The 21,270-nt window shown below is 45.7% G+C and overlaps 4 protein-coding genes across 9 annotated transcripts in view; 2 read left to right on the forward strand and 2 right to left on the reverse strand.

The window, feature by feature from the left end:
- Positions 1-4,888, forward strand: part of LOC144698197 (uncharacterized) — a 510,286-nt gene extending 505,398 nt beyond the window's left edge. For 3 of the 6 annotated variants that reach the window (XM_078570157.1, XM_078570161.1, XM_078570158.1), the window contains 2 exons: positions 1,579-1,678; positions 3,970-4,888. In XM_078570157.1, coding sequence (XP_078426283.1) covers positions 4,079-4,834 — 756 coding nt within the window. In that variant the 5' untranslated portion in view covers positions 1,579-1,678; positions 3,970-4,078 and the 3' untranslated portion in view covers positions 4,835-4,888. Of the gene's footprint in view, positions 1-1,141; positions 1,194-1,578; positions 1,679-3,969 lie in introns of all 6 variants that reach the window. The other 3 variants (XM_078570156.1, XM_078570159.1, XM_078570160.1) reach the window with 2 other exon arrangements.
- Positions 1-21,270, reverse strand: part of LOC144698216 (uncharacterized) — a 500,519-nt gene that overhangs the window by 466,661 nt on the left and 12,588 nt on the right. The gene's annotated exons all lie outside the window — the stretch shown is intronic.
- Positions 8,861-11,599, forward strand: LOC144698178 (uncharacterized). Its single transcript, XM_078570125.1, has 3 exons — positions 8,861-9,536; positions 11,078-11,235; positions 11,310-11,599. The coding sequence occupies exons 1-3, from the start codon at positions 8,917-8,919 to the stop codon at positions 11,597-11,599; spliced, it is 1,068 nt and encodes a 355-aa protein (XP_078426251.1). The 5' UTR covers positions 8,861-8,916.
- Positions 16,603-21,270, reverse strand: part of LOC144697772 (uncharacterized) — a 37,519-nt gene continuing 32,851 nt past the window's right edge. The window contains 1 exon segment of the mRNA XM_078569769.1: positions 16,603-19,362. Coding sequence (XP_078425895.1) covers positions 18,277-19,362 — 1,086 coding nt within the window. The 3' untranslated portion in view covers positions 16,603-18,276.

Raw genomic sequence — 21,270 nt, forward strand, 5'->3', positions numbered from 1 at the left:
AATCAGCTTCCAAAATGGTGCAGAGTTTCAGCCAATGAGGGAGACACGGGCTCAGCCCCGCCCCTCATTCACTCCAATTGGTTGGAGGACCATCCGGTTCCCCTCTTGGTCCTCCAGTCCTGTCCCATCTTCCTATTGGTCAGAAGCTTCCGTCAATCACTCCCCAGGCATTGTGATCTGGAGCATGCGCAGTGCGGGGATGTCCAAGGACAGATGCTTGTTTGTCTCATCTTCAGGCGGGAAGGAGGCGGATAAGCGGAGGCAGCATTGGGGGCAATGGGTGGGAGGGGAGGCTTCACAAACACCCAGTGGAGGCCTCAACACCCCCAGTAAGAAATTACCGGGCCCGCCTGCACCGAACGGCACGGCAGCTGCGGGATTTCTCCCGGTGCCAGGCCCGAGTGGACAAATGTGGGTTAATGAAGGAAACGCAGCAATGGGTTTGTTAATGAGAAATCACCTTTAACTCACTTTACTGATCCTGGAGCAGGAGGAGAGAATGGTGTGAATTTCTATCCTGGAATGACACTGGTGGGTTTAGGAAACTCCTTTTACAGGGGGTGAGAAGGGGAGGATTTACAGGCGGGAAAGTCAAACCAAACATCACATTCAGAGCAGACCCGATTCATCAGGACCTGGATATTATCGGCCTTTGAGTGTAAGCATTGAGTTCCAGATCATTACCATTCACTGTATAAAAAAAAGTTATTCCTCACATTCCCCCTTTATCTCTTCCTAAAATCTTAAATCCCTGTCCATAATTTTTTACAATCAAATAATGGGAACAGCTTTTCTTTATCTACCTTATCTAAACCTATTATTAACTTGTACACCTCTATCAAATCTCCCCTCAATCTCCTTTGCTCCAAGGAGAACAAGCCCAGTTTCTCCAACCTAACATTGCAACTAAAATCCCTCATCCCTAGAACCATTCTGATAAACCTCCTCTGCATCCTCTCAAGGACCCTCACATCCTTCATAATATGTGGTGATCACTGGTTTGCACAGACCCAGATGTTCTGTGTTCGTGTCTGTGATGTCATCACACATCGACAATTGCTCAGTGACATCACCCCCGCTCCCCGGGTATTTCCTCAACAGAGATTTTTCTCTGACTCCAGTGCTTCTGATATCTTTCCAGCTGCAGGCTCCAGCAGGAGATTTTAATATTGAAAACTGAAATTGTTTCAGATGTGAGTATTTTTGACCATTGCTTTTCGTGAGAGATTCCATGGCTCTGGGGCTGGTCTGATTCTTCTGCTGTGGATCTGAATCCATGTCCATCCATTGCTCTGTTTCAACTCTCTCTTCCCTGATCACCTCTCTGCCATTGTCTAACTTCCTCTGTCTCTAATAATGAACGTATTTTAGTTATGTTTAGCATTTTACTGTTCCTTCTGCTGACCATGTCTAAATGAGGTTTCCACTGCTGCCCATCCCCTGACCATGTGCTGCTGGCTTACCAGCTCTTTCACTTTTGAGCTTATATTGATCATCAAATTCTGCACCATTTGTATTGCCTGTAATTCATTCTACAGATCCTCAATCATTAACTGTTTCTCTCTCCACCAATACCAGCATATATTGCCAGTCACCAGTTGCTTGTGGAGAAGATGATGTTTGACCTTCTTGAACCGCTGCAGTTCGTGTGGTGAAGGTGCTCCCACAATGCTGTTATGTAAGGAGTTACAGGATTTTCACCCAGTAATGATGCAGGAAAGGTGATGTGTGTCCAAATCAACGGGAAGAATTTGTGTTTATCTGGCGCCTTTAACATAAAACATTCCAAGGCATTTCACAGAAATTTTACAAAGCTACATTTAATACCAAGCCACATGATGAGATATTAGGACATAAATTTGGTGAAAGAGGTTGGTTTAAGGTGTATCTTAAAAGAGGAAAGCAAGTTAGAGAGCAATTGGGAGCAATTTCCAAAGTTTGGGCCACCAATGGTGGAGCGATTAAAATCAGGAATGCTTAAGAAGGTGGAATTAGATGAGTGCAGATATTTTGGAGGGTTGTGTGGCTGGAGGAGATTACAGTGTTAGGGATGATTGTAACCATGGAGGAAAACTGGGATGAGAATTTTCAAACGTTGCTGCCTCTGAATTGGGAGCCTTTGTAGATCAGTGATCACAGGGGTGATGGGTGAACAAGACTTGGTCCAAGTAAGCACAAGAGCAGCAGAGTTTTGGATGGTGGGGGTTGAATCTGGAAGGATGGCTGGGAGCGCGTTAGGGTTGTTAAGTCCAGAGGTGACAAAGGATTGAATGATGGCTTCAGCAGCAGATGAGCTGAGACTGGGATGCAGTCAGGCGATGTTACTGAGGTGGAAATAGGTGGTCTTTGTGATGATGCGGATATGTGAATGGAAACCCATCTTGGGGTGAAATATTTTGCCATGGTTGCTTGGTTCAGCCTCAGACAGTTCCCAGGGAGAGGGATGGGGTCAGTGACTAGGGAGTGGAATTTGTAACAGGGACTGAAGACAATGGCTTCAGTCTTCCCAGTATTTACTGAGGAAAGCTTATTTACTGATCGATGCTTATTGAGGAAAGGGGTGATATTGCAGATTTAGAGGAGAGAGGAACAGCACCTGGAGGGATCTGTTAACAATATCTGTTAACATGGGGACCAAGAGATGAGGTTGAATAGTTAGCAGTTTAGTTGACAGTAATATTGAGAAAGCAAAAAGTGGGTGTCATGGATAAGATAAGTTCGGAGAAGGAGATAGGAGAGACACGAGAGAAAGATGTTCGGGGCTAGGGCAGGGGGCAGCTTCAGAGGAAATTTGGCCAGGTGGGCTAGTGGAAGGGAAGGAAGCAGCAGAGGGAGCTGAATGGATGATGTTGATCTTAGTGACAAAAGTCTGTGAGCTCCTATCTCTTATTGTTGGAAGTGAGGGCACAGGAGACAGTGGAAGAAGGGTTAAGAAAGATGATTTGCATTCGAGAAAAAGCCTAGGGTTATATTTGCATTTGAGGATGATCCTCGAATAGTGAGCAGTTATAGCAGGCGAGAAACGAACCCTATTGTGCGTTATGTGCTTCAGCAAGATCTGGGGGTGGATGCTTAGACCAATTGTCCACCGTATCTTTTCAAGTCTGCATCCCTTGGACTTAAGGGAGCAGAGATGAGGGCTGTACTGGGGGGAGCAGCCAGGGAGAGAGAGAGTCAAAGTTTTACTGGGAACTAGAGCATCACAGATGGTGGTGAGGATATGGGTCACTGTGTAAAAATAAGGGGTCACTGATTTAACACAGAGATGAGATTTTTTTATTATCTCAGAGGTTAATGAGCCTTTGCAATTCCCTTCCTCAAAAGGCATGGAAGCAGAATCTTTGAATATTTTTAAGGCAGAGGTAGATAGATTCTTGATAAACAAGGGGGTGAAAGGTTATCAGAGGTAGGTGTGAGGTTACAGTCAGATCAGCCATGATAATGTTGAATGACGGAGCAGCCTCCAGGGTCCAAGTGGCCGACTCCTGCTCCTAATTTGTATGTTCATATTTTAAATGGAGGAAATTTCTCTTCATGCAGTGCTGGATGTCAGACAAGTTAGGACAGTGTGTGAGTTGGAGAGGAACTTGTCGGTGATGGCGTTCGTATATACCTGCTACTCTGGTCCTTCTAGGTGGTGGAGGCTGAGAGTTTGGGAAATTCTGGTCAAGTTGTAGATATATAAAATCTCTCTCTCTGCACTTTTCCTCTCCCACCTCTTTCTCTCTCTCTCCTCCCATGAAGGACAGAGTCTTGTGTAGCCCAGACCGGGTGGCAGGTTCCCTTCGCTGGACGATATTAGTGGACCAGTTGTGTTTTTACGACAATCCATCAACTTTCAGGGTCACTTTTTCCTAGTGCTGGCTCCACAAATGATCAGATTAATTCAACTCAATTTCACAACCTGGCTTTGTGTGTTTTTTGTGGGTTCTCTCTCATTCCCTTTTTTCTGTTTTAAATCAATTTCAGGGTATTAGAAGAGGAGGATTTGCAGTCGGGAAACTGAAACCAAACATCACATCAGGATCTGGCAAAGTTGTCCAATTAATTGTATCCTGAATATTACCGGATTTTGAACATGGAAGGAAAAAGCACCGTTCACAGTGGAGAGAAACCGTATACGTGTTCTGTCCTGTCGGGACACAAGCAGAGTCAAACTGGGGAGAAACTGTGGAAATGTGGTGACTGTGGGAAGGGATTCAATTATCCAGTTAGGCTGGAAATTCATCGGCGCATTCACACCGGGGAGAGGCCATTTACCTGCCCCAAGTGTGGGAAGGGATTCACGACCTCATCCCATCTGCTGACGCACCAGCGCATTCACACTGGGGAGAGACCATTCACCTGCTCTGAGTGTGGGAAGGGATTCACTCAGTCATCCAACCTGCTGACACACCAGCGAGTGCACACTGGAGAGAGGCCCTTCACCTGCTCCGAGTGTGGGAAGGGATTCACCATTTCAGCCCACCTGCTGAGACACCAGCGAGTTCACTCTGACGAGAGACCTTTTAAATGCCCAGACTGTGGGAAGTGCTATAAAAGTTCTGGGGAACTGATGTCCCATCAACGTGTTCACACTGATGAAAGACCGTTCAGATGCTCCCACTGTGGGACGGGGTTCAAGCAATCATCTGACCTCACTGTACACCAGCGCACTCACACTGGGGAGAAGCCGTTCTCATGCTCCGTGTGTGAGAAGAGATTCAATCAGACATGCACCCTTCTGCGACACCAGCAAGTTCACACTGGGGAGAGGCCATTCACCTGCTCCATGTGTGGGAAGAGATTTGGTCGGTCATCCACACTGCTGAGACACCAGCAAATTCACAAGTGACTATAGTGATCGATTTTTCTGTTCATCGCATCCAGGACTGAATAAAAGAGTTGCAATCTGTGACTGTTGATAATTCAAAAGAGTTTCACGGCGTTGGCAGCAAACGCAGCCTTTCCGAGTCACCGGGACGCTCAGGCCCCGCCCACTCTCTGGTGCGTCATCAAGATGGCCGCGTAAGCCCTCCGCTGCCCGCTGGACCAAGATGGCGGCCGCTAACCTGGTGCTGGACAGGGAAAAATGTCCTGGAACTGCGAATACGAGACCTGCAGCGTCTTATTCCTGGCTTCCGGCCTACACTGAGCGTTTACGAAGCCTGCGCTTCCTCTTCACCCCGACTCCTGGCTCCATTCCTCAGTCCGCCCCATCGACACTCACCCGCTGAGAAACGCCTCTCCCTCACTCGCTCAGCTCAAATTGATAATGCGCATGCTCCAGCTAGAGTACAGCACTGCGCCTGTGCACCGTGCTCCTGTAATATGAATAGGGCACTTTCACATCAGCAGGGAATCTTGCGTAACAGCAGCGCCATTTGAACTTTAAAGCGGGAATAGAACGTAATTGGAACCCTATTGCGATAAATTAATTTTTAAAATCACACATATATCCTACTGAATAGGTGCTGTGCCATTCTTTATTTCTTTAAGTGATTTAAGCCATTGCTCACTGAGCTTTTGAAAATTTTCCGACTGGTTCCCCTCTGTCTTTCCTCCCTGAAGGTGCTGACTCCAGCTCGGTTAAATCACACCGTCACTGGTTCTTTTCTTTCTCTTCTATCCCCTGATACCGAATATCCACTGTTTTATAGAATGATGCAGCATAGATTGAACCCATTCGGTCCATTATGCCTATGCTAGCTTTTTGAAAGATCTATCCAATAAATTCCACAGCCCTGCTGGCACTGTCAGGACAATGTATATCTGCTGTATTAATGCAAGAGGTGAATGGATAAGGCTTTCCAGTTGCACACTTCTCAGACACACTCACCCCTGTGGAAAGATCGATTGACCAGTATATGAAGCAGATATTAATGGTTCACTGATATAAAAACAGAAAGTGCAGGAAAACTCAACATGTCTGGCAGCACCTGGTGAGAGAGAAACAGAGTCCAGGTGACGAATGGATCTAGCCATTTGTGGGGCCAGCACCAGGAACAAGTGACCTGAAAGCTGTAGGGTTGTAAAACCCAACTAATTCATTCATGCCCATCAGGGAAGGGAACCTTCCACCCAGTCTGGGCCTACTCAAGACTCTGGCCTCTATGGAAGCAGATAGAGAGGTAAAAGGTTTGGGGCCCTTGGAGGGGGGGAATGATACTGAAGGAGAGGGATCTTATACATTGTCATGTAGACAAGAACTTAGACAGAACCTTCTAACACTGTGACTTCGACCCATTTGAAAGACAGTAACAGAAGCTGCATGCAAAAACCTCCAAGTTCCCTTCAAAGTCACACACAGCATCCTGACTTGGGCATATATTACTGTTCCTTCATCATTGTTGGGTGAAAATCCTGCAACCCCTTACCTCACAGCATTGTTAAAGCACCTTCACCACAAGGACTGCCATGGATCAAGAAGGCCCACAATCACCTTAATGTGGAGTAGGTTGGATCATTTTTATTAGACTTTTGCGGGATGTGGGTATTGCTGGCGAGACCAGCGTTTATATCTCACTCCTAATTGCCCTGGAGAAGATGGTGGTGATCCACCTTCTTGAACTGCTACATTTATGTGGCATAGGTACACCCACAGTGGAGCTAGGAAGGCAGTTCCAGGGTTTTGATACACCAATAGTGAAGGAACAGTGACTTAGTTCCCAAGTCAAGATGGTGTGTGGTTTGGGGGGAGGCGGGAGGTGGGGGGGTTGGGGGGGGGGGGTGGTGGGTGGGAGCTTGTAGATGCTGGTGTTCACATGTGTCTGTTCGCCTTGTTCTTCTAGGTGGGAGAGGTTGTGTCTTTGAAAAGTGTTGTAGAACAAAATTAATGAGTTGCTTCAGTGCATCTCATAGGTGGTATGCACTGTTGCCACTCTGTGTTGGTGGTGGAGGGAGTGGATGTTAAAGGTGGTGGGTGGAGTGCCCTCAAGCAGACTGCCTTGTCCAGGATGGTGCTGAGCTTCTAGAGTGTAATTGGAGCCACACTCATCCATTATGTTTGCTGGCCTTGCTCGCAAAAGCCCACGCCACAAAAATTAATTTAAGAGAACGAAATGTAAATGAATTGAAAGCCTATGCTGAAATTATTGTTCTGAAAACAATTTTTGATCACATTTTAGGGGCTGTGTCTGTTTAGCAACTGAACATCGCAGAGGAATCTACCTCCCTTGGTAGTCCCACACATTGGGAATTGTTGGGCTGCACTGGGCTGAAAACCACTCAGAAGCTTCTCCTTCATCTCCACTCCTGTTCAAACTGATGCAACACTAAAGGTCTACTCAGGAGGCCAGGGGCAGACAAGGGCATTCAACTCTGAGGCAATACTGAGGCAAATACTGATAATATTAAGTAGGTTAAGCAAAATCTGTGCATCGAGAAGCAAGAAAGAATTTCATGCCGTTGACTTTTTGTCAGGATGCAGTGAAAAACTTACAGACAGCTGCTGATTAATGGCGACATTAGTCCCACAATCCCCTGCGTCCCAGAAACCGCTCTATTCAACTCGCTCCTTTCCCCCAGGCGCTGAGTGCGCGCATGCTCCCCAGGACCAGCCGCGGGGCATTCTGGGCGGTCTCTTTGTTGTGAGTCGGACTCGGTGGAAATGGAGAAGAAGCCGGGAAGCGGCGGCGAGGATGGGGGAGGCGCTGCAGCATCGCTTTAATGGGCAGCCCCGACCCCCAGCCCGGGGAGATCACCGCACGGCCGCCGGGCCCGGCCGCTCTCATTCGGCCTCTGAGAGCCGCACTCGCTGCTCCTGAGGCTGCGCTCGCCCCCCGCTCAGTTTCTCCATTGAATCCTGTTTCTCTCCTTGTTTCTCCCAACTCAGATTCACCGCCTCATTTTCTTTTCTTCCCCTGAGCCCCTGAACTCCATCTGACAGGGTCATGTTGGAGAGCGGGCATTGACTGTCCTGGGAAACAACAGCAAGAGGAGCTCAGAGGCCGGAGGAGCAAAGGAGCAGCGAGTTCAGTCACCAATCGGGGGGGATTGAGGACTGGACCCTGAGTCAGTCAGTCAGGGGAGTCAGAGTGAACCCCTGGGGAATCAGCCATCTCTGAAAAATTGAATGAGTATCTCCTTTATCAACAACACTATTTCATATTTGTCAGTATTTTTATTTATTCTTTGTTATCTTAATCCCAGGACATCGCTGCTGGAGTTCCTCAGGGCAGTATCCTAGGCCTAACCACCTTCAGCTGCTTTATCAATAACCTTTCTTCCATCATAAATCAGACTTGGGAATATATCGCCGTTCCTTCACTGTTGCTGGGTCAAAATCCTGGTACTTTCTTTCGAACTGCACCTACACCACGTGGACTACAGCAGTTCAAGGAAGTGGCTCACCACCGCCTTCTCAAGGCAATTCCAGATGGGCAACAAATACTGGCCTTGTAAGTGACACCAACATCGCATGAACAGATTAGAAAAAGGAAAGAAACTAGGATTGTGTTGTTCTGGATTTCTATCCTGTACTGACTTTTGTGAATCCCTTTTGTAGGATATTTGAACAGGAAGATTTGCTGACAGGAAACTCAAACCAAACATCACGTCAAAGTCTGACCGATTCACTCAATACATCAGGAGCTGGATATCATTGAATGTTTAATATGGAAGGAGAAATGTTTTAACCAGTTGCACAGCCTGAAAAAGCTTTGCACCATTCACAGTGGGACTAAACTGTGTGGACGAGGTTTGATCTGATCATCCAACATGGACAGCCACAAGGTCACCGGCACCACGGAGAAACCATGGAAATGCGGGGACTGTGGGAAGGGATTTGGTTCCCCATCAAAGCTGGAAATTCATCAACGCAGTCACACTGGGGAGAGGCCGTTCACCTGTTCCGTGTGTGGGAAGGGATTCACTCATTCATTCAACCTTCTGAGACACCAGCACATTCACACTGAACAGAGTTCAGTCATCTGCTCCATGTGTGGGAAGGCAATCGGTCATTCATCAAACTTTCAGAGGCACCAGCAAACTCACAGTGGAGAGAGGCCGTTCACCTGCTCCGTGTGTGGGAAGGGGTTCACTCAGTCATCCTACCTGCTGACACACCAGCGCATTCATACGAGGGAGAGTCCGTTCATCTGTTCTTTGTGTGGGGAGGGATTTAATCGATTATCTAGGCTGCTGAAACACCAGCGCATTCACACTGGGGAAAGTCCATACACCTGCTTTACCTGTGGCAAGGGATTTAATCGGCCATCCAAACTACTGACACACCAGCGAATTCACACTGGGGAGAGGCCATTCACCTGCTCCATGTGTGGGAAGGGATTCACTAATTCATCCGACCTGCTAACTCACCAGCGAGTTCACGCTGGTGAGAGGCCATTCACATGTTCGGTGCGTGGAAAGGGATTCACTCGATCATCCCACCTTCTGACACACCAACTTGTTCATGCTAATCAGAGACCCTTTGAATGTTCATACTGTGAGAAGACCTTTAAAAGTAAAAAGGATCTGCTGACACACCAACGAGTTCACACAGAGGAGAGGCCATTCACCTGCTCCGTGTGTGGGAAGGGATTCACTCAGTCAGGCTCCTGGCTGACACACCAACGAGTTCACAAGTGACTAGGGATTGGATTCTGCATTTTTTGCTGCTGTTAATCATGTTCAGGATTGAATTCTTTCATTCTGACAGTTGGGGTTGTTTCTGCAGATTTTACTGGACCATATAATTGGGCTGCTGTTTAATATTCTGTATAGATGTCGAATAGCATGTCAAGCTTTGTTTTGAACACATTGTTGTAGATTTTTATCCTTCCCACTTGAGTGTTTAACATCACCTGGTTGGAGCTCAGAAAGGACAATCTGGGGGAGGATCGCACGGCAGGAACAGAACTTCAGCCTGGACACAGTCCTTCAGGGTCATGCTGAGAGGGACAAATGGCACTTTGGCCTTACTCATTTCTCTTCACTGACAGCAAAACCCACATGTGGATTAATCCTCAGGTGTGCAAGAAATGTGTCACAGCCACTTCTGTGCAGTACATACAGCCTAAAGATGACCAAGGTCAGGTTGTGTGGAGTCCAAGGCCACATAGAAAAATGGATGGAAAAATACAAACTCCCTATAAATCTAACCCTCTGATTTCTGGTTTGTAACCATGGTGGTTCAAAGCTCCTAGGTGCAGAGCAGAAGGCTCCTTTACAACTGTGGCTATTCAACCTGAGTCAGGCAGACTGGAAATGTGCTGTTAAATCAGAGATCTGGGTAAAACTGTGCTCTATCCTTGACTGAAACTTAAACACCAGGATTAAGTTTCCAGTTTAAAAGTGACTGTGATTATTCTGTGAAGTTTTAAAGATATTTTAGTGACAGTCCTGAATCTACCACTTTAAGCCAACATCAACAACAACTTGTATTGATATAGCACCTTTAACATAATAAAATGCAGTTCAATTATATCGTTTAAAGCCTGTATTAAAATAACACATGCAAAAGTTCGCAAGATCCTGTTAACTGCTGGGACAATTATACAACAGACATTTGATCTCCAGGTAATGAAGAACCTACAGCATGTTTCCAGGAACTCCCTGTTTTATTCATGTGTGCATTTTAGATCCAAGGATTTTGTTGCAGTCTTGCTCAGTATTAACTGCATCAGGTCCTTGTTTCCTTGTTCAGGCAGCAACAGAATTAAAGATTTAATGAACTATGCTACAAAGTTTTGTTGATTGGGAATTCTTATCAGTGATTTACTGTAACTCTGTCCCAAATTTTAAAATTGGAGTTTCAATTTCTGGGTCCAAATCATTTATGTAAATTGTGAATAACAGTGGTCCTAGCATTGCTCCATGTGGAACACCACTTCTCACCTTTTACCAGTCTTGAGTAGCTATTCTTAACCTCTTCTGTCTGTTTTCTGTTTTGTAACCTGCTTGCTATCCATAACAGTGTGTACAATCTACAAAGTGACCAAGTAATTCACCAAGGCTCCTTCGACAGCACCTTCCAAACCCACAACCACTACCATCTAGAAGGACAAAGGCAGCAAATAGGTGGGAACACCACCCCCTGGGAGTTCCCCTCCAAGTCACTCACCATCCTGACTTGGAAATATATCGTCATTCCTTCACTTTTAATTCAACATCGGGGACTTCACACAGGAGAGAGACCATTCACCTGCTCCAAGTGTGAGAAGAGATTCAGGTCTTCGACACACCTCACAAAACACTTACGTTTGCACACTGGGGAGAGGCTGTTCACCTGCCCTGAGTGTGGGAAGAGATTCAGGTGTTCACCCCGCCTCACTGAACAACTACATGTGTACCCAGGGGAGAGGCCATTCACCAGCTCTGTGTGTGGAAAGGGATTCACTTGTCATCCCAACTTGTTGAACACAAGCGTGTTCACACTGGAGAGAAACCTTTTGTCTGCTCCATGTGTGGGAAGGGATTCACTATGTCATCCCAGCATCTGACACACCAGCAGGTTCACACTGAGGAGACACCATTCACCTGCTCCACGTGTGGGAAGGGATTCAGTCGTTCATCCACCCTGCAGAGACACCATCAAGTTCACACTGGGGAGAGGCCATTCCTCTGCTCCAAGCGTGGGAAGGGATTCACTCAGTTATCCCACCTGCTGAGACACCAGTGAGTCCACAAGGTGTTTGATTCTGCTGATATTGCTGCTGATAATCACATCCAGGACTGAACCATGTTCATTCTGACAGAATTCTGGCTTTCTGAATTGGGGTTTGGTGTCCAATGAATCACCTTTGTGTGTGTCAACTCCTTGATTTCTCCAGGATAAGAGGAGACTCATTGGCCTCCTGTTACTGGCTGCTCCATTTTTGGATCTTTTTGGGATAGAAAGCTGACAAATCCCTGGATCTCACTGCCTACATTCCAGGATTCGGAAAGAGGTGGCTGCACCGATATTGGATGCACCGCTTGTGATTTTCCAAAATTCCCTAGATTCTGGAATGGTGCTAATGGATTGGAATGTGGAAAATGTAATCCCAATATTCAAGAAAAGCAGGAGAGAGGAAACAGGGAACTACAGGCCATTTAGCTGGACATCAGTCATCAGGAAAGTACTGGAATCTATTTTTAAGCAGTGGTAGCAGAGCACTTAGAAAAGGACAATATGATTAGACGAAAGTCAACATGGTTTGATGAAAGGGGAACCGTGTTTGACAAAGCTGTTAGAATTTATTGAGGATGTAACTCGCAGATTTGATAATGGGGAACAAGGGAATATGTAATGATTGAATTTTGAAAAGTCATTTGATAAGGTGCCACACAAAAGGTTGTTGCACAAGGTCAGGGCTCATGGGGTTGGGGTAAAATATTAGCACGGGTGGGGGAGTGGTTAAAGGATAGAAAACAGAGATTAGGAATAATCATGTCATGTTGAGGTCAGCGGGCTGTTATTCTGGAACAGCGCAAGCAGCAGGACTGGGGTTTCAGATACTTACAGTCTATATTCAGGAATAACTTCATGGAACTGAATCCAATGTGTTCAAGTTTGTTGATCATACCAAGTTAGGTGGGTAAGTAAGCTGTGAGGAGGACACAAGGAGTCTGCAAAGGAACATGGACAGGTTGGATGAGTAGGCAAGAAGGTGGCAGATTGAGTATAATATGGGAAAATGTGAGGCTATTCACTTGGGTAAGAAGCAGAGAGAAACTGAATCTTTCTTGAATAGTGAGAAACTAAATGTTGTTGTTCAGAGGGATTTGGGTTTCCTTGTACAAGAAGCAAAGGAAATGAACATACAAGTGCAGCAAGCAATTAGAAAATAAATGATATGGTGGTGATGATTCCAAGAGGATTGGAATACAAGAGTAAGGAAGTCTTGCTACAATTGTCCAGGGCTCTGGTGAGACCACATCTGGACTGCTGTTTACAGTTTTGACCTCCTTACCTAATGAAGGATTTACTTGCTTTAGAGGGATTGTAACAAATGTTCAGTAGATTGAGTCCTGGGATGATGGGGTTGCGCTATGATCAGAGGTTGAATAGACTGGGACAATACTCTCTGTGCAGTTTAATGGAAGATTCTGAGAATGTTCACGAGATTGATTCCTGGGATGATGGGGTTGCGCTATGATGAGAGATTGAGTAGACTGGGCCTATACTCTCTATAGTTTAATGGAAGGCTCTGAGAATGTTCACTAGATTGATTCCTGGGATGATGGAATGTGCTATGATGAGAGATTGAGTAGACTGGGCCTATACTCTCTGTAGTTTAATGGAAGATTCTGAGAGGCTGTCAGGGTTGTGGGTTCACGTCCCACTCCCAGAAACCAAGAACTGTGATTGTACTCGAAAGAGTTGCAATCTGTGACTGTTGATAACTCGAAAGAGTTTCCAAAATTCTACAGCTAGGAGGCATCATCTCTGGCCTTTCAGACTGAGATGAGAATAACTTACTTCACTAAGAGGGTTGTCAATCCTTGGAATTCTCTACTCCAGAGGATTGTGGATGCTCACTTATTCACTGTGTTACAGGCTGAAATTGATTGGTTTTTGGACTCTAAGAAAATTAGGGGTTATGAGGATTGAGTGGGAAAGTGGAGTTGAAATTGAGGATCAGCCATGATCTGATTAAATGTTGGAGCAGGTTTTAGAGTCTGTATGATTTATTCCAGCTCTTGTTTCTTACGTTCTCCTATCTAACTCTGGATTATTTCAGTTCTCAGACCTTTGGTTCCTCTCATGGACAAGTCCCAGCTCCCATACCTTCCAGAGGTTCTCCATCGTGCTGGGCTCAACAGCACGGAGACCACCCTCCAGGAAATTCCACTTGGATGGCCAAGCCATGTCCCCCACATGGATGATGACAGAATCCCCAAGCAGATCGTCAATGGGGAACTGTCTCAGGGTAAACAACATCAAGGTGGTCAGTACAAACGGTACAAGAACACCTTAAAAAAGATCCTTACAAACTTCTGCATTGCAGACCACCTCTCTGGGGAAAACATTGCAGCCAACCGGCCCATGTGGAGGCAAACACTGAAATTTGGTTCAGCATGTTTCAAAGGCCATCTACTCCAGACTCGCAACATCCAATATGCCCAGAGGAAGACCAGTGGTGGAGCAGCTGCAGAAGTTCCCCCGGTACCAACAACAACAACATGAACTGCCAGTTCTGTGGGCGTCCATGTCAATCCCACGTCAGACTCTTCAGTCATGAGAGGAGCCACAGAAAACAATGGAATCATTTACAGCTTGGACATACTCGAACAACAAGGAGTCTACCCCAACATGATCCCTGTTCTCCAGATTGGGGGACTATACTCTGTCTGTATGATTGCAGTGTTGTTAATAAAGTCAGGAAAAGATAATCTGTTGATGTGAGCTTGATTATCTGGTGTCTGAAACCACAAGATTCAACATTTAGAGTCAACAAGATGAACAAGGAAACACATGGCCCAATACTCCAGCTCAATATTCCCAAGACAAAGTCTGTTACCTAACAGCTGGAGTGGGCAGAACAGAGAAAGATCCCAACTGTAAGAAACCCTCGAATCATTTGTAAATGTCTTTCAAATGCTGACAGGTTCCATTCGTCAGCTTCCATTACATTGAAGTCAATGGGAGGTGAGAGAGCGGTTATTCTAGAACTATAAAGAACGGTAGTTAGATCACAGCTAGAGTACTGAGCACAGTTCTGGTCAGGGAGCCAGATAAAGTGGGTAGGAAGGACCTATTTCATTAACAGAGAGGTCAATGACCAGGTGGCAGATTTTTAAAGTCATTGGTGGAATGATTAGCAGGGAGTTGAGGAATGTTGTCACTCAGAGGGTGGTGAGGGTCTAGAACTCACTGTCTGAAAGGATGGTCGAGGCAGAAATAGTCGCATTTAAAAAGTACTCCAAAATGCACTGGAGGTGCTGTAACCTACAGAGCTATGGATCAGGAGCTTGAAAGTGGGATTAGACTGGAGAGCTCATTTTCAGGTGGCACAGACATGATGGGCTGAATGGCCTCCTCTGTGCTGTAAATTTCTGTGATGACAAGTGGTCCTTGTGTTTTTATCCGAGACAGGCCTCAGGCCAGTCATTTGCTCCAAGTGTTGATGTGATGGTTCGAGCTAAGAGGTGTGTTCTGGAATCTGTGGTCAGAGGTTGTAATTATTGAGACAGACCCTAATTGAAAAGGGAAACTGAGAAAGGAACTGACCCTCCCACTTTCAAAGGAAACTAAGACTGAACCTGGTTAAAATCATATAAAAGGTCACAGAGGGCCCTCAGAGCTCAGTGGTGGATGATGGGTTCAGTACTGCAGTCCAGGCAGGCTGAAGAAGATAGAGACTCGATACAGGAGCTGCAGCTGTTTCTGTTACTTGGTGGATCTACACCATCCAGACCGTCGTGAGCAGAGTTGAGGTGGTTCCGCAGATGTGTGTCATTTTTGGTGAAGACCATGCCCGTGGAACTCAGGTTGGTTGTGCGCTGCTGTTGGCTCGAGATCAGGCTACATCCTAGAAGAAGAGGAGCTGAAATTCCTTGTGAGGAAGACAGTGTTCTGAGTTGTGACTGAGACTGATGACATATAAGCGAGATACACTGCCAAGTCAAATCATAAGACCTATCTTAATTGTATCTGTCATTTAATGTGTAATTTATCATTTATAATTGACCATGATTTGCCTTTTAATTCATGTTGAACTAATGTTGACTTTGGGTTTTAGAGTATAGGTGATTAACTAAGAAAGTGTTCAGTGTTTGCTTTGCTTGACTCCCGTACAGTAAAAATTCTTCTGTTTAAATTATGGAATCTTGTGTCTTCGTTCTTTCCATAAATAACTGAGATTTCAGATTTCTTCTATTTTAAATAACAAGTTACTGGTCTCTCCCGAGATTACGGCAGGTGCCAGGTATCAGGAGCAGTAAATAAAATCTAAATGTCAGTTAGCAGTGATATGATTTATCTGTATCCAGTTCTATTTGAATACCTTTTGCTGAATGGGGCCCTCACCCAGTGCTCAGAATTGAACACAATATTTGAGCTAATCAGGGATTTATAAAGATTCAGGATAACTTCCTTGTTTTTGTATTCCATGCCTCCATTAATAAACTGAGAATCCCATTAGCATTTTTAAAAACAGTTTGATCAACTTGCCTTATCACAATGAAAGAAGTGTGTACTTTCATCCCCAAGTATTTTGTTGCTACACACTCTGTTTAAAATTGTACCATTTAGTTTATAGCCTCTCCTCATTCTTCCTTCCAAAATGCATCACTGACTGTGAATCACTTTAGGATGTTCTGAGGGTGTGAAAGGTGTTAAATGAACAGAAGAATTTTCTTTCTCTTTTACAGCTGATTTAAAGTTGTAGATTTTTCTCCAAAGATTAAATTCAGATCAACTAACTATTTTACTGCATAAACAACTTCAGGGGGTTAGTGAATTAAGAGGAAAGATCCCAGACAGCGGTTCTTCAAGGTACACTGCAGACCCAACAGCTCAATCAGCTCCACTCTCAGCTCAGGAGATCTCAACAACCCCACATACTGTCCACAGGGGAGTTCTCCTGGTGCAGTGGGACCAACATTCATGCTTTAACTGACACCAAAAAAACTGGATTAATCGGTCACCGTCTGATTGCTGTTTGTGGAATCTTACCATGTGCAAACTGGCTATTGTAAAACAGTAACAAATTGTATTTATATAACATGTTTAATGTAATAAAACATCCCAAGGTGCTTCGGGGGAGTTATCATAAAGAAAAAATTAACACTGAGTCACATTGGTCTTTATTTGAACAGATGTCCAAAAGCTGATTGGAGAGGCAGATTTTAACAAGCAACTTTAATCAGGAGAGAGAGCTAGAGAGGTTTAAGGAGAGAATTTCAGAGTTTCATGCATGGGCACATGCACCATTGGGGGAGTAATTAAAATCAGGGATGTTCAAGAGGCCAGAATGAGAAGGGTGCAGATATCTCACAGGATGTGTGAAACTGGAGATTACAGAGATAGGGAGGGACAGGGCAATGGAGGAATTTGAAAACAAGGATGTAAATTTTAAAGTCAAGGCATTGCTTGACCAGGAGCCAATGTAGGTCAGTGAGCACAGGGGTGATGGGTGAATGAGACATGGTCTAAGAAAGCACATGGGTTTTGGATAATCTCACGTTTTCGTGTTGCAGTGGGGTGAACGTGAGAGGCTGGTCAGAAATGTATTGGAATCGTCAAGTCTAAAGGTAACACGGACATGGATTAAGGGTTTCAGCAGCAGATGAGCTGGGGTGGGGTGAAGACAGGAGATGTTATGGAGATTGAAATATCCGATATTAGTGATGGTGTGGATATGTGGTCGGGAGCTCATCTTGGGGTCAGATATGAGACTAAGATTGTGAAGAGTGTGGTTCAGTCTCAGACAGTTCCTAGGGAGAGGGATGGACTCGGTAGTTAGGGAACGGAATTTGTAGTGGTGACCGAAGACAATGGCTTTGGTCTTCCCAATTTTTAATTGGAGGAAATTTCTGCTCATCCAGTACGGGATGTCGGATAAGCAGTTTGATAATTTAGTAATAGTAGAGGAATGGAGAGGGATGGTGGTGAAGTAGAGCTGGGCGTTCTCAGTGTACATGTGAAAACTAACACGGTGCTTTTGGGTGATGTCGCCTAGTAGCAGCATGTAGATGAGAAATAGGAGGGGCCAAGGATAGATCCTTGGGGAACACCAACTTCAAGGACTTTGGTGAGGAAAGGGAGGTTGGAGATGGGGTGGTAATATTTGCAAAGACGGTGGTGTGAAAGGTTTTTTGGGGTGGATGATGAGGGTGAATTTAAAGGTGTGAGGGACAGTATCAGAAGAGAGACAGAACCATTAACAATATCAGATAACGTAAGGAAGTTGGGTGATCAGTGCTTTAAGTGGGGAAAGAGTAAAGGGAGAAGAAGGCAGGTCTCATGGACAAGATGAGAAATGAGGGGGTATGATGGAAGGTAGGAGGGAAACCGGAGAAAGATGTGAGTTTAGACAAGGGGGAAGTTTAAAGACAGAATGACCGAGTGGGCTAATGAAAGGGAGGGAAGCAGCTGATCAGATTGTCTCAATCTTAGTGACAAAGAAGCTCCATGAGCGCCTCACACTTGTTGTTGGAGGTGAGGATGGAGGAGATGGGGGAGAGGGAGAGCCCTTCAAAAGGAACTAACTTGTTTCAGAGATACTAAAAAGACATTACACAGTGTGGTTATCACAAAGAAAACAAACTTGATCTTTGTCCAGGATATTAGCCTCTATAACTAGGGTGCAGCTTATTAACAGACCAAATGAACACAGTTCAGTCCGGGATTTGATTAACAGCAAAATCCAATCACTGTTGTGACTTGTGAGCTCGCTGGTGTCTCAGCAGGTTAGATGATTGAGTGAATCCCTTTCCACAATCGGAGCAGGTGAACGGCCTCTCCCCAGTGTGAACTCGCTGGTGTCTCAGCAGGTTGGATGACTGAGTGAATTTCTTCCCACAATTGGAACAGGTGAATAGCCTCTCCCCACTGTGAACTCGCTGGTGTCTAAGCAGTGCAGATGACTGAGTGAAATGCTTCCCACACTCAGAGCAGGTGAATGGCCTCTCCCCAGTGTGAACTCGCTGGTGTCTCAGCAGGGTGTATGATTGAGTGAATTCCTCTCCACAGTCAGAGCAGGTGAACGGTCTCTCTCCAGTGTGAGTGCGCTGGTGTACAGCGAGATGAGATGATCGTCTGAACCCAGTCCCACAGTCAGAGCACCTGAACGGTCTCTCATCAGTGTGAACTTGTTGATGGTACATCAGTTCCTGAGAAGTTTTATAACACTTCCCGCAGTCCAGACATTTAAAAGATCTCTCGTCAGTGTGAACTCTTTGGTGTGTCATCAGGTTGGAGGAATTAATGAACCCCTTCCCACACACAGAGCAGGCGAACGGTCTCTCCCTAGTGTGAACTCGATAGTGTGTCCGCAGGGTGGATAAGTGAGTGAATCCCATCCCGCACATGGAGCAGATGAAAGGCCTCTCCCTGGTGTGAACTCGCTGGTGTGTCAGCAGAGTGGATGACTGAGTGAATCCCATCCCACATACAGAGCAGGTGAACGGCCTCTCCCCAGTGTGAACTCGCTGGTGTGTCAGCAGAGTGGATGACTTAGTGAACCCCTTCCCACACTCAGAGCAGGTGAATGGCCTCTCTCCTGTGTGACTGCGCTGATGAGTTTCCAGTTCTGAGGGGTAATTGAATCCCTTCCCACAGTCCCCACATTTCCACGGTTTCTCCCTGTTGTGACTGCATTTATGTTTTGACAGGTTAGATGATCGGTTGAAGCCTTGTCCACACACAGAACACGTGTACGGTTTCTCCCAACTGTGAACGGTGCTTTTTCCTTCCATGTTCAAATTCTGATGATACTTATGATAAATTGGGCGACCCTGTCAAATCCTGATGTGATGTTTGGTTTCAGTTTTCAACTTCAAATCCTCACTTTCTAATACCCTGTCAAATCGATCGAAAACAGGAAAAAAAGGGAGTTAGAGAGAACCCACAAAAACACAAAAACAGGTTGTGAAATTGAGCTGAATGAATCTGGCAATTTGTGAGGCCGGCACTAGGAAAAAGTGACCATGAAGACTGCTGGAATGTCATCAAAACCCAACTGGTCCATTAATGTCCTTCAGGGAAGGGAACCTGCCACCCGGTCTGGGCCTGCATAAGACTCTGTCCTCTATGGGAGGGCTGAAAGGGAGAGAGAAAGAAGTGGGAGAGGCAGGAGACAAAGGAGAGGAATTCTTTATATCGACAGCTTGACCAGAACTACAGAACATCCTAAACCTTCAACCCCCACCACCTAGAAGGACCAGGGTATCAGGTGTTTTTGAACTCCATCACCTCCAAGTTCCCTTCCAAGTCACACACCATCCTGACTTGTCTGACATCCAGTACTGGATGAACAGAAATTACCTCCACTTAAATATTGGGATGACTGAAACCATTGTCTTCAGTCCCCACTACAAGCTCCACTCCCTAATCACTGACTCCATCCCTCTCCCTGGCAACTGTCTGAGACTGAATCAGACTGTTCACAACCATGGAGTCATCTTTAAAACCGAGTCGAGCTTTCAGCTACATACCTGTTACATCCCTGAGACCGCCTATTTCCACCTTGTAAACATCACCCGATTCCGTCCTAGTCTCAGCTTATCTGCTGCTGAAACTCTCAACCATTCTTTTGTTATCTCGAGATTTAACTATCCTAACACACTCCTGGCCAGTGTCCTACAATCAACTTCTCTGCAATCTTGAGGTCATTCAAAACTCTGCTACCCGTGCGCTTATTCACACCAAGTCTTGTTCACCCATCACCTCTGTCTTTTTTAAAAATTATTTTACGGGGTGTGGGTGTCACTGGCTAGGGCAGCATTTATCACCCATCCCTAATTGCCCTTGAGAAGCTGGTGGGGAGGTCCAATTCTCTTTGCAGTCCATGTGGCGTAGGTACATCCACAGTTCTGTTAGGGAGGGAGTTCCAGTGACAGTGAAGGAACGGCGATATATTTCCAAGTCAGGATGGTGAGTGACTTGGAGGGGAACTTCCAGGTGGTGGTGTTCCCATCTATCTGCTGCCCTTGTCCTTCTAGATGGTAGTGGCCGTGTGTTCGGAATGTGCTGTCAAAGAATCCTTCTGAGTTGCAGCCGTGCATTTTGTAGATGGTACACACTGCTGCTGCTGTGCATCGGTTATGGAGGGAGTGAATGTTTAAGTGACTGGAGTGCCAGTTAAGTGAGATGCTTTATCCAGGATGGTGTTGAGCTTTGAGTGTAGTTGGAGCTGCTCTCATCCAGGCAAGTGGATATTCCAATATTCCATCACATCCCTGACTTGTGCCTTGTAGATGGCGGACAGGTTTTGGGGAGTCAGGAGGTAAGTTATTCTCCACAGAATTCCCAGCCTCTGACCTGCCCTTGTCGCCCCAGTATTTCTATGGCTAGTCCAGTTCAGTTTCTGGTCAATGGTAACTCCCAGGATGTTGATAGTAGGGGATTGGACGATGGTAATGCCATTGAATGTCACAGGGAGATGGTCAGATTCACTGTTGTTAGTGACGGTCATTGCCTGACATTTGTGTGGCACGAATGTTCACCCTTCAATCCTGTGCTCACTGACCTACAAAGTCTCCAGGTTACGAAGTTCCAAAATTTTAAATTTCCCATCCTTGCTTTCAAATCCCTTCATGCTCACAGCCTGCCATAACTCTGTACCCATGGTGACTGTCCGCCATAACTCTGTACCCATGGTGACTGTCCGCCATAACTCTGTAACCATGGTATCGGCCTGCCAT

This window comes from Cetorhinus maximus, chromosome 23 (genome assembly GCF_964194155.1).
Source record: "Cetorhinus maximus chromosome 23, sCetMax3.hap1.1, whole genome shotgun sequence".
In the NCBI taxonomy this organism is placed as follows: Eukaryota; Metazoa; Chordata; class Chondrichthyes; order Lamniformes; family Cetorhinidae; genus Cetorhinus; species Cetorhinus maximus.

What these genes read in the sequence shown, in the direction of transcription:
- LOC144698178 (XM_078570125.1), top strand. Translation starts at nt 8,917, where the DNA reads ATGTGTGGGAAGGCAATCGGTCATTCATCAAACTTTCAGAGGCACCAG. An exon ending in GGATTCACTCAGTCAGGCTC is followed by an intron (nt 9,537 to 11,077) that starts CTGGCTGACACA and finishes CATTCCTTCACT; the next exon opens with TTTAATTCAACATCGGGGAC. An exon ending in GTGTGGGAAGAGATTCAGGT is followed by an intron (nt 11,236 to 11,309) that starts GTTCACCCCGCC and finishes GTGTGTGGAAAG; the next exon opens with GGATTCACTTGTCATCCCAA.